General features: G+C 38.6%; 1 protein-coding gene across 4 annotated transcripts in view; it reads right to left on the reverse strand.

Moving 5' to 3' along the window:
* LOC112045666 (cyclic nucleotide-gated cation channel alpha-3) overlaps positions 1 to 13,412 on the reverse strand; it is a 159,756-nt gene that overhangs the window by 13,959 nt on the left and 132,385 nt on the right. For all 4 annotated transcript variants that reach the window (XM_052881389.1, XM_052881387.1, XM_052881388.1 and 1 more), the window contains exon 6: positions 9,053 to 9,196. In XM_052881389.1, the coding sequence (XP_052737349.1) occupies positions 9,053 to 9,196 (144 nt within the window). The remainder of the gene's footprint in view (positions 1 to 9,052; positions 9,197 to 13,412) is intronic.

Consider the following 13,412-nt stretch of genomic DNA (forward strand, 5'->3'; position numbering starts at 1 on the left):
TCACACTGCAACTGTATGGTTGCCAGATATAAACAGTTGAGTATGTTATTTATGTTCTCATCAGTTATTTGATCGACTAATATGATAAATGTAAGATTACTTTATGCTTAAATTAACTGTATTAAGTTGCCTTCGATCTAGCTCATGGTTTCCCAGATTTTGCAGGAAAAACGTGTCTGGCTACAATTTAACTAGGCAACCAATTTTCACTGTGTCACTGTGTCACTGTGAATATTATCTATCATTTATTTCTTATATTCTAAATAATTATTAGATGAGGGTATATATTTAATATGCCGGATCTTGTACTGATACTGTAAGAGATAACGTTGTCCAGAATCTACACTTAAACTGCCAGTGCAAGTACGATTATACGGTACGTTGTTTACATTTTCCGTCCGTACGTTCTACGGTGTACCTGTCACTACAATTCTGTCTGATCCGGTTACAGATTGAACTAACCTACTCGATTTGGAACTCGTGCATTGGGTTAAATAATTGATTGGTACATTATTTAGGAAGCCAGGAATTAGAAAATAAAATGATATTTCGATACAGATATTAATCCTGAAATTTGACTAACCGCCTCGTAATCATGTACCTTGTGATAGCTCAGTGGATATGACCTCTGCGTCCGATTCCGGAGGGTGTAGGTTAGAATCCGGTCCGAGGCATGCACATCCAACTTTGCAGTTGTGTGCATTTTAAGAAATTAAATATCACGTGTTTCAAACAGTGAAGGAATCGTGAGGAAACCTGCATACCAGAGAATTTTCTTAAATCTCTGCGTATGTGAAGTCTACCAGCTTAGCCAGCGTGGTGCACTATTGGCCTAACCCCTCTCATTCTGAGAGGAGACTCGAGCTCAGCAGTGAGCCGAATATTGATAGCCGAATGGTTGATAATGATGAATCATGTACCTACTCGTAGGTAGTTGATTGGTTTGGCTATGAGTTATAATACGAGTAGGTAAATGAGTTTGACATGATTATTTAAAATTATATGTGTTTTCGTCCTTTTTAGGAAATTTTGCCTCTGTCAAAGAGACATTGTGATTTTCGTAAACAATGCGCTTTACGGAATAAGGACATTGGGCTGTTAATGATTTCATATAAATTGACTTGAGTTAGTGAATTGGCAAGTTGGTCATTATCATTAACATCTAATAGTGATCGTTACTGTAACAAATAAGCTGAACTAATCGCATTGGAGCAGCGCATACAGGCTGTGCTCTACCGTTTGCCATTTTAGGCAAATAGCGGTAATGGTACACACTACATTACCTACTCAGCAAAAATATTGTCGACTGTACATAAAATGAAAAAAATAATATGTCCGGTCGGGGCACCTTCCAGGAACTAAATTCGTTTAGTCAAAAATAAACATAAATAGCGAGGTAATTCCAAATTCACAGCAATTTCAACCTTAAGGAATGAGTTTAAGGTTGAATTTGAAAATACGATTACTTGAATTGAGTGCCAAGATGTTGTGTTTGGCACTCATTGAATGCGGACGTTTTTGGTCGCTGACTTTGCAATGTGCATCCAATTTTTAATAGGAGATCAATGGAGCTATGAATAAAAAACACTAAATTATTCCAAAATATCGATTAGCGTAACTGACATTAACTGTGTCGATATAAACTGGATAATTCAAACTATTCAGAAATTCACTGTTCAGGCAATAAGACCGAAATTCTAAAGATGCATTCAAGCGTAATATCATTCAATTATCGAATAGCTCGCGTCTATTTTCACCATCTGATTCAATGACATTGTTGACGTTGTTTGTGTTACGTCGGCGCGGTCGCCGGCCGGTGTAGGAACGATGCCCTATTAGTGCGTTACATTCAGTTGCAACGCCGCAGCGACGTTCCAACGAAGCTCCGTTATACGACAGTGTTTCACTTGTTTCGATCCATTATTGAGGCGGTCTATATGCGACGAATGACATATCTCGTGAAGAGAGAGGAGTTCCAGTCCCATATCTTTACAAACGGAGTAGCGTGCAGAATGCAGATCAATTGCGATCCGATCCGATCCGATCAGACGACGGAGTGTTTCACTTATTTCGATCCATTGTTGAGATTAACTGGGTGCATACGTCGTGCTCTTGAACTGCGGCGTCACGTTATTGCCACGCAGATGTGACGTTACGAACCGTTGCGACAAAGCAACACACTAATGAGGCATCGCACAACTGACGCACGGACGTGGCGGCGCGTACGGAGCAGCGTGCAGATCGATTGCAGCTGATACACGGAGTGTTTCACTTATTTCGATCCATTGTTGAGACTAACTGGGTGCATACGTCGTGCTCTTGAACTGCGGCGTCACGTCACCGCCACACAGATGTGGCGTTACAATCCGTTGCGACAACGCAACGCACTAATAAGGCATCGCATAACTGACGCACGGACGTGGCGGCGCGTACGGAGCAGCGTGCAGATCGATTGCAGGCGGCCGCGCGGGACGCTCGCGCCCTCGGGGACGGGGTGCGGCGCCCGACTTTCGCCGAGCTATTTATAACATTCAAGCCGCTGACCTATTTCGCTGCAGCGCCAGCGAGGAAGGTCACGGATTCAGCCTGCTCTCTGTCGTTGCGGCGCCATTGTCTTTTCAACCGAGCTGCAGTGCTAATTAAAGTTGTTGACACTTTGCCGCTTTCTGTGTATAAAATGCTCAGCCTATCCTTGCTTCGCATTGATCGTGGAAAGTTATATGTGGCGCTGTTGTATTGTTATTTTATTTTAACGACTATTTCCTACTTCCTTCCGCTTACCCGTAATAATCAATTCAATTCATTTATTTGTAGTGTTGTAGAGGTTATAGGTACTATCTGACGCCCCGTGGTTTCACTTGAGTTCCCGTTGCCATAAACACAATAATGGGATAAAATAATGGTCCATGGCACTCACAAATAACGTGGCTTTCTAGTAGTGAAAGAATTTTCTAAATTGGTTCTGTAGATCCAGGTTACCCCTATAATACCACAAACTTCACCTCTCTACGAGTACCTATAATACATTTTTAAATAGATACGTGCTACAATCAAACAAGTGTCATGACGTATACTTGTATTAATTGCACATATTCCACTAATGTGGTTCCGCTATTTCAACCGCGTAGCGTAAAATATAACCTTCGTTACTCGTTGATAACGTCATTCTCCATTGGTGAAAGAATTTTCAAAATTGGTTTAGTGGTTTAGCCGTGAGGATAACAAATGAAACCAATTTCACTTTTATAACATAAAATAATTATTGCATACAATATTTTTGTTGTCATTCTCAAGTTGTTAGGCAGGAGAGACAAAAGAATTAAACGTTCTTTTGGTATCACAATACTCATCGTCGTTATCAACCTATATACGGCTCACTGCTAAGCTCGAGTCTCCTCTCAAAATGAGAGGGGTTAGGCCAATAGTCCACTACGATGGCCCAATGCGGATTGGCAGACTTCACACACGCAAATAATTAATAAATTCTCTGGTGTGCAGGTTTCATCACGATGTTCTCCTTCGCCGTTTGAGACACGTGATATTTAAATTCTTAAAATGCACGCAACTGAAAAGTTGAAGGAGCATGCCCCGGACCGGATTCAAACCCACACCCTCCGGAATCGGAGGCAGAGGTCATATTCACTCAATATACGGCTATATCACGGCTCAATACTCATATAGGAGGAGAATATTATTTTTACCTCACTGCGTAAGTCGTGTAATAAAATTTGGGGTAAAATTGAATTTCGGAATTGGGGTAAGGTTTGGCAATAGTGCAAGGTGATTGTGGCGGACGAGATTGTTTGAGATTGTTCAAGATTGTTTAGTCCGGGCGGGGTCGAAGAACTACAGGGTGCAGATGGTACGTGCCTACGTGCCGGCACGTTCACCTGCTTAGCTCGTTTAATGTCATCTCAAAGTAGGGATGCGACTAAAATGGCCATAGTTATGACAAATAACTTTTATCCTTTGAGTATGTTAGAGGCCTATAACTTGACTTACGCGCGACAACACAATTTGGAATATTAGCGCCTTTCCTAGAATTTCCGTACCTATGAAAGATTAGACATTTTAATGTACTGGGCATCAAAAAATATTAGTTAGTAACAATAATAATACTTTGACGTTTTGTATGTCAAATAACATTGTGACGTCATAAAATGGACGACAGCGTTTTTGACGTTTGGAAAATACATGATTTTTAAATTAAGAATTCCTTAAATTTTATTAATTAACTATCTGACGGCGCGCGGTTTTACCCGCGTGGTTCTCGTTCCCGTAAGAAAACGGAGATAATTTATAGTCTATAGCCTTTCTCGAAAAATGGGCTATCTAACATTGAAAGAGTTTTTCAAATCGGACCAGTAGTTCCTGAGATTAGCGCGGTCAATCAAACAAACAAACTTTTCAGCTTCATATATTAGTATAGTTACAGATATCGAAATCAATACATTTTTTTCAATAGGGCGATAACTAGCCACGGCCGAAGCCTCTTTACAGCCAGACCCGGACCAATTAAGAACACCTCAATCGGCCCAGTCGGGGATCGAAACCAGGACCTCCGTCTCGTACATCCACGCCACGGAGGCCGTCATCATAAGGGTACGTGCCTACGTGTCGGCACGTTTACCTGCTTAGTTCGTTAATGTCTGCTCGGAATAGGGGTGCGACTAATCTGGCCATACTTCCTAACTTATGACAAATAATCTTTATCCTTTTATTTTAGTATGTACTTGGTTATAAAATGTTTTTTGCTTTATCAAATTTATATTCGTATTAGTTTAGGTATAAATTTACTAATATCATTGCTAAAAGAAAGATGTTTTGTCTATTGTGTGTTGAGATTTAATTCAAAAACTACTCGACCGATTTTTAAAATTCTTTTACCATTTACACTGAGTTACTAAGGAGATGGTCCATTTCAGGTCCACTCTTTTTTTTTCGTTTTTCTCTTGTACACCGTATCATTAAAATTGAAAGAATACAAGGATTATATTAAAATCTAAATAAGTGAATAAATCTAAATAAAAAGAAATAAATAAAATTCAAATATTGGATAGAAGCAGGCGTTACTTTGCGGAAGTTCATCATGATTATATAATGATTTATTTATTTTGCTATCATCCGCGAAAATTCGGCGAACCCATGCGACAACGTCACCCAGGTCCGACAAAATACTCTCTACCTACGTTTCACCCCGAAACCGGAGCATCCTCAGGAGATGTTGACTCTACAACGTGCAATTGCAATTGCACGTTGTAGAGTCGTCGTTGTAGAGTCGAGTTGTAGAGGGTTCGCCGAATTTTCGCGGATGATAGCAAAATAAATAAATCATTATATAAATAAAATTCAACTGCTAGTTATGTATATTGAAATAAAAAAAAAACAAATACTTTCGTTATTATGAATATATAGTGTATTATGAAGAAATGTTAGTCACTAATTATTATTGTATCATAGAAGCTTGTTTTTTTGTCTTCACTAGTTCTACATTCTATATTCTGTGTGAACATTGAATGTTTTTAGAGAAAGCAAATGTTTCAAAGGGTTATTCTCATTCAAATAACAAACTGACCAAGCCGAATTAAGTAAGCCGGCAAGGTTAGCGCAATCCAAAATTTATGAGTCGCGTGCATTTTAAAGATAACAAACTGAAATTTTCACAGACTTCATGAATATAAAGATCATTTTACTGTTAATTTTAGAGATCTAAATGCATTTATAGGTAACTTGTAAGTAATTATAATTAAAAGATATGTTTGTCCATTTAGTTTTAAAAGGACGATAAATATTGTCTACAATGTCGAGTTGTGTGTTCAGGAAATGTAAAAATGATGTGTACATTATAATGTAAATAAACACTAAATTGTGCATATGTGCGCTCAGGGGAGTAACTGTATTCGAATTACTTTTTGCGGTGATTTTTTAGGCACGTAACATATCCATAGTATAAAATATCGTTGCCAAAAATAAGGTTATCGGTAAAATTATTTACAAGAACATTTTATAGTGTAGGTATTACAGTTACTGTGGGAAAGAATCACCATACTTATTTATGCTGCCTATCAAAATTAACATCTGAGGTAAATGCTATGGCTACAAATACATACAAACATACCTAATAAAGAATCTGCATGTTCCATCAATTATGAAGTACTTTAAAAACCTAAGGCTTTACGTATGTTTCACCGCAGGTTATTGATAGTTCTTACCATGCGTGCTAGGTGCAGGTTTGAGATTATTAGCATTTAACAATAATATGTTTTTTCCATTAATATGCAATATTACAAAAACAATCTACCTTTCCTTATACAGCATTTCCAATACGATTTATTTACGGTTTTGTACATTACGACAGAATTGGCTTTATTAAGGTCGAATTGAATTGCGCAAATATCAAAGACCAATACATACGATTACAACAATTTTCGTTCCGATAAATACGTTAACATTCAATCGCGCTCATAATTGAACGCGTTGAGCCCCAACGTAGGGTGAATTATTGTTCCCAAAATAAAGGCTGTTTACTACCCGTCATAAAATACACCACGATACAACTGTATGGATTTATTTGGAGCTGATATAATTTAACTGATTGTTAATAATTCACTCTTATTATTATTATTTAAGTTGGCCCTTGACTACAATCTCACCTGATTGTAAGTGATGATGCAATCTAAGATGTAAAACGGACTAACTTGTTAGGAGGAGGATAAAAATCCACATCTATTTCGGTTTCTACACGACATTGTACCGGATCGCTAAATCGCTTGGCGGTACGTCTTTGTCGGTAAGGTGGTATTTAGCCTCGGCCGAAGCTCGACTAGCCACTGGACCAATGTAATACCAAAAAAGTTACTCCAGTAAAATCAGAGGTATAATGCTAGTCATTATCGAGATAACGTCTTCAAAGAAATTTTACATTCGTCCTGGGTTGAGTGCAAACCAAATTTCATGCGGGTTCACCAGGGCAAAAGCTAATTATTATATATTATGCAAAAGCACGGCTATAATCACGGCCTATTTTGGGCGAGGTATAACCAACAAGTTTTACCCTCGGATCGTGGCAGGTGACCCGGACGGGGCGAAACTAGTCCAACAAACGACCCAAAATATAGCACGAGTACAACCGTATTTATTTCACAATTTTCCCCAACCCTAACTCATCATTATCATTATGACAACCTAATTAACGTCCCATTTGCTTTGTACGCCTTTTGTAGAAGAGGGTTTAAAGCTTAGTACAACATGCTTATATATTAGTTTACCATTAGTGACATTAGTGAGCTCGAGACTACTTTAAGCCTCGATGAAACGAGGCGAGTTTACAAGCTACAAACCAGCGACTTCGCTAGCAGCTTGTCATTGAGCTTTTTTACAATCAATATCCGAATGTAAACGGAAACGTGGACACTGACGATTGACCTTATCCACAAATTTAAAGTCACTCAGCGAGCTGTGGAGAGGGCTATGTTAGGAATCTCTCTGAAGGATAAAATCTGGAACGAGGAAATCTGTAGAAAAAGAAATAATTGATGTAGGCCAAAGGATTAGCAAACTGAAGTGGCAGTGGCCGAGCCATATCTGTCGTAGAACAGATGGCCGCTGGAGCAGACGTGTTCTGGAGTGGAGACCGCGTATCAGCAAGCGCAGTGTAGGACGCCCTCCAGCTAAATGGTCCGACGACATCAAGAAGGTAGTGGGGAAGTGGCTGGATGAGGAAGGCGGAGGATCGTGTGTGGTAGCGCGCTCTCGGAAAGGCCTGTGTCCAGCAGTGGACGAATACAGGCTGTTTATAGATTGATCCGATTGTAAAAAAGGTGCTTAAAACAACTTAAAATAGAAAGCCGGATTAATTTTCTCGCCATTCGCTGGCGTTTTGGACTGTAAGTTAGTTAACTAGCCATCTGTCATCATCGCTTTTGATGGACTAGTTGCGAGCATATGCGTTTTGGCAGATAAAGATAAGAAAATCTCAAGAGAAGTACGAAAACTAAAAAAACACAGAAAAGAAAATGGGTAAGATCGTGGATAAAAAATCGCGACGAATATGGTACTTCCAATGGTTTATTGAGAGATCTGAAAAAAGACAATCCTTTGACTTTTAGAAATATGTTGAGACTAAGTGGTAGATGGAATGTTTAAAAAAACTCGCTAGCTAGTTGACTATTGAGCGAGTGGAACGTTTAGTGTGTCATCGACATTCGCTTACTCGCTCATTTACTAACCAAACTCGCCGATTAGTAGCTTGTAAACTAGCCCAGTGTCATCGTGGCTTTAATATTGGTACAAGGAATATGTTACTGTTTCAAACAAATTATTTATTTCAAGTTAACTTCTACAAATGCACTTTTAAAATGCAAGTCGTCGTTGAGTACACACATTTTTTTTTATATTTTATTTTTAAAAGAATATTTGCCATATAGTTTTAAAATATGACCATTGCATTATACATTGTATCTATAATAGATACTGTATACGTGTTTCCCGTTTCTTACAAGTTATAAAATATATCTATTATCTATAAATATGAATTCTCATACAGAGAGCCGTTACCTTTGCCTCCGATTACGGAGCGTGTTGGTTCGAATCCGGTCCGGGGCATGCACCTTTAACTTTTTAGTTGTGTGCATTTTAAGAAATTAAATATCGCGTGGTTCAAACGGTGAAGGAAAACATCGTAAGGAAACCAGCATATCAGAGAATTTTCTTAATTCTCTGCGTGTGTGAAGTCTGCCAAGTCGCATTGGGCCAGCGTGATGGACTATTGGCTTACCCCCTCTTATTCTGAGAGGAGACTCGAACTCATCAGTGAGCCGAATATGGGTTAATAACGAACTAGTATTATAAACAGAAAATAATATTTTGCTTGATGGTTTGTTTATTTGAAGCGGACATACTCTAAAACTAATGGGTCTATAATAAACATTTTAGACCAATGGAATGCTACGTTATCAGCGAGTAAAACAAGGTATTTCTAATCCCCTTTTTGACATAGGAACAGTAATTACACGGCCACAACCGTAGTCCGCTGCTACAATGATGAGCTTACCTTGAAACTCTTTCCTGGCTGTGCTGACGGAGGTTACGATGTTGGCGACGTGGCCCAGCACCGTGGCGAACAGCATGAGGCCGAACATCAGTTGCGCTATGACGTATACGTACTCCCCTTTACTCCGCGGCCGAGGTAGATCACCTGAGACATAAACATACTGTGATTATTTGAAACTTACAAGACAAAGGAGATGGTACATTTCAGGTCCACTCCGTATCATTAAAATTTAAAAAATACAAGGATTTTATTAAAGTGAATAAATCTAACTAGATAAAAAGAAATAAATAAAATCCCAAGTTTTTGAGTTATATCAATATGGCGCCCATAGAGCAACTATGACATGACAATTGACAGCAAACGTCAAAACGACTACTGCATTGAAAACGTCATCAATCTGCCATTATTACCCGTATTAGTGTTGCATTTCTTGGGAGAGAATGAATGTTATTTCGAAAGAATTAAAGTAAATTCGTAGATTTGTTTAATCAAAAATAGTTAAAAAAAACATTTTCTTTTATTTTCGCCAGGGTACAATGACTGATCCTAGGCTCCATACAATTTTGGACTATCTCTTTTCCACGACAACTTTTTATTTTTTACTTACAGTGTCTGTGTAAATACGTAAATAAAATATAGCCTAAAGCGCTCACAAACATGACTTTCTAATCGTAAAAGAATTTTCCAAATCGTTTCAGTAGATCCATAGATTACCTACAGAGCCACAAACTTTAGCTCTTTATAATATTACTAGCGGACGCCCGCGACTTCGCCCGCCTGAAAGTCGATGTAAACTTTCAACTACCCTACCCTACCCCTAACCTACCCTACCCCTACCCTACCCCTACTAAGACGCAAACTAAGACGCAAAGTTAGTGATTTTCAAGATGGTAGTGTAGATCTCTGGATCTACGAACCAATTTTAAAATGTCTTTTACCAATAGAAAGCTACATCTTTATCAAGTAACTTAGGCTATAGGTACTTTATCCCCGTATCCGTATTCCTACAGGAACGGGAACAACGTAGGGGTATGTGTATGTACGAGTAGCTATTTAAGTTGCTAGATACAATTTGTTATTTATTATAAAACTTTATAATAAAGCTTCAAACAATTGAACATTTAAATGACAGACTTTGTACACTCATTGTAGCACCTGCTTGAGTTATTCCATCTTACCACTATGAGTTGACTTTGCACGCCTTTGATGTACACAAAAATCATCGTAATCATTCACACTGACACTAAATACTGTGCATTTCATTGCTCACTTATTTAAATAAATATTCTAATTGCCAGACATAGCTTCATTGAGTTTGAAGCTATTTTATATGTAGCGCAATGTGAATGAGAACTACAATTCGGTATTAAACAACAACACATTAGATTAAGGATAAGCGCGAGACTAATTAATATTCTAAGGCTTTACAAATGTAAATAAAACGAAGTCGGGTTATAGTTACACCACTTATATGTTCAAAGCCTCAATAACTCAAATAGGTAAATTGACTTATCACCGAGGGGAATGGGAATATTGGTCATGTTATGTAGAGCCTCAATAGCTCAACGGTAAGAGCGGTCGGACTTATCACCGAGGGGCGGTGGTTTGATGCCCACCCCGTTGGTCTATTGGCGTACCCACTCTTAACACAGTCCTTTCCGACTAGTTAGAGGGGAATGGGAATATTTATCATATTAGAAAAATATATGTCAAATATTCTTTTTATAAAATAAAAAAAAAAATAAAAGATATTAAAAATATTCTTGAAAAAAATTTTATTAAAAAAAATTCAACCGACTTCAAAACATAAAACATACTGACTAAAAAAAATAACATCGTACTAAGTTTTATATATCATATTATGTTTTAACTGATGATCAGTTTGAAGGCAGTGCCCTTGACTACAATCTCACCTGATGGTAAGTGATGATGCAATCTATGATGGAAGCGGGCTAACTTGTCAGGAAGAGGATGAAAATCCACACTCCTTTCGGTTTCTACACGACAACGTACCGGAACGCTAAATCGCTTGGCGGTACGTCTTTGCCGGTGACTAGCCACGGCTGAAGCCTCCCACCAGCCAAAAGTTACTTGGAAGAGGTACAAGTATTTTCTACTTATTTAAACGTACCGAAAGGCTAAATCGCTTAGTGGTACATGTTTGCTCATACGGTGGTAACTAGCCACGGCAGTGGCGTGCACACCATAGATGCAAAAATGCTTTGCCTACATTGAGTATTCATTACGAACGCATTGGAGAAAGATTTTCCAATTTTGTTCACATAGTGCATACCCTAGTTAAAAACCCTATGCACGCCATAGACAAAGGCAAGGTTATTATTGTGTATTCTAGTAATCATATACCGGTACTTGCATTGCATAAAACAGAGGAAATAATAATTATACTGTTATTTTAACTTCTGTTATACTCTCTTTCCCTCACTTGTTTGAAATAGGGGTGGTATGAAGAGTAGCACAATATAGAGACCCATTTCTTAGTCAAAAGACTTTTTTCTAGAAACGTTCTGATGTTGTATGAATAACAAAGGACGGTACTCCCTACAATAGGGTTTTCTACGAAATGCATTTCCTTTGTTCCGGGAAATAAAGTCTTTTATTGTGACGGTGCATTATTTCATTACGTAGGTACCAGGTTGCTATGATACTTTCTCTGCACAGTACGAACGCCAACTGCTGCATTGGATAGTAACCTCGACGACCGTGGGTTCGATTCCTACAATTGGAAAATAATAAAATGCTCCGAAGCGAATTTTTCGACCACGGCGGCAAATCTCATGATGAGATTGTGCGCAGGAGATATTATAGTGTAGAAGTGTGTGCGTGAGTATAGGTGTTCTCTCTATTCCCTCACTTTCATAGTCTGATGGGACGGCAGACCGACACGAGTGAGAGATAGGGCGCAGGACCGACGGCTTTACGTGCTTTCCGAGGCACGGGGTTGCACTAACAGGTTGCTATTGTCATTTATCTTGTAAGAGAAATCTTAATAACGTATTGTTTTTGTTGGTCTGACCCGGGATTCGAACCTTGGACCTCATTGTCCGATGATCCAGCGTACCATGGGACTAATGAGGCAGTTTTGAAAAAGGTTCTCGTATTCGAGTCCTAAGATAAACACTCATCGGCTTATTTAACGGTTCATTACAGAGTCAGATCTCTCTCCTTTTGCACAGGCAAAGAGGGTATTGCGGGTGGACGTAGGATGTTAATGTTAGACCCTTAAATTAATAAAAAAAAAAACATTTCATCATCATCATCATCATCATAACAGCCGATTGACGTCCACTGTAGGACATAGGCTTGACTTTGACTTCTTAACATCACGATACTGAGCCACCTGCATCCAGCGAATCCCTGCGACTCGCTTGATGTCGTCAGTCCACCTGGAGGGGGTCGACCAACACAGCGCTTTCTAGTGCGGGGTCGCCCTTCCAGCAAAAAAAGCATTTATAATTACTAAAACACCTAAAAGCCCTGAACACAAACCGAGGCTAAAATAATTAATAAAAAAACATCCAACCAAAAAATACATACTTTTATTGGATTATACGTATAACAACTTGCACACGTTATCTACGTACCAATTTAAAATGTTTCCACATAATTAAATGTCAATTGCAACAAAAGAAGCTTAACAAACAAAGCTACAATAGCTTTATTGTACACATATAACAGTCCATTCAACGAGAAATCGTGATCCCGAAATGTATAACGCAGACTTGTCGGCCGTTTTCCGTTTTACCGCACGACTGTACGCATAACTATTTAACCTGCTATATGCGAACGTTTTCGGCATACAAATGGCCTTTTCACGTGTTTTATGTTCAAAAAACCAATGTGCCGCGCATGGTAATGGTGTCATGACGTTAGCGGGCACCCGTCGATTCTTCTCCACGATCGTTTATAGTCCAAGATCGGGGGAGCATTTTTACACTTGATTACTATTAAATTAGTTTTCATTTTAAGAAATTATATATCAGGTGTCTCAAACGGTGAAGGTAAAACATCGTGAGGAAACATACTTAAGAATTTTCTTAATTCTCTACGCGAGCGAAGTCTGCCAACCCCCATGATATAAATCGCACAATTTTATGTCATTACTCAAAGACGTGCACGCACATCTTATCATAGTACGTAACAAGCGCATGCTGTGAGTGGATGTGGACTTAAAAAATATTTACTGATTTTTCTTATTTTAATCTCTTGATTGTGACACAAGCCACAACATGAATAAAGAGAAATGTGTTACGAGTGATGACATAGGTACTCAATATGCGAAACCAATGTCAATTCCGCGACGCTTTAAGGCCCATTTAACGATCTACGATCGATGACCTAA

Source organism: Bicyclus anynana, chromosome 4 (assembly GCF_947172395.1).
Source record: "Bicyclus anynana chromosome 4, ilBicAnyn1.1, whole genome shotgun sequence".
Taxonomy (NCBI): Eukaryota; Metazoa; Arthropoda; class Insecta; order Lepidoptera; family Nymphalidae; genus Bicyclus; species Bicyclus anynana.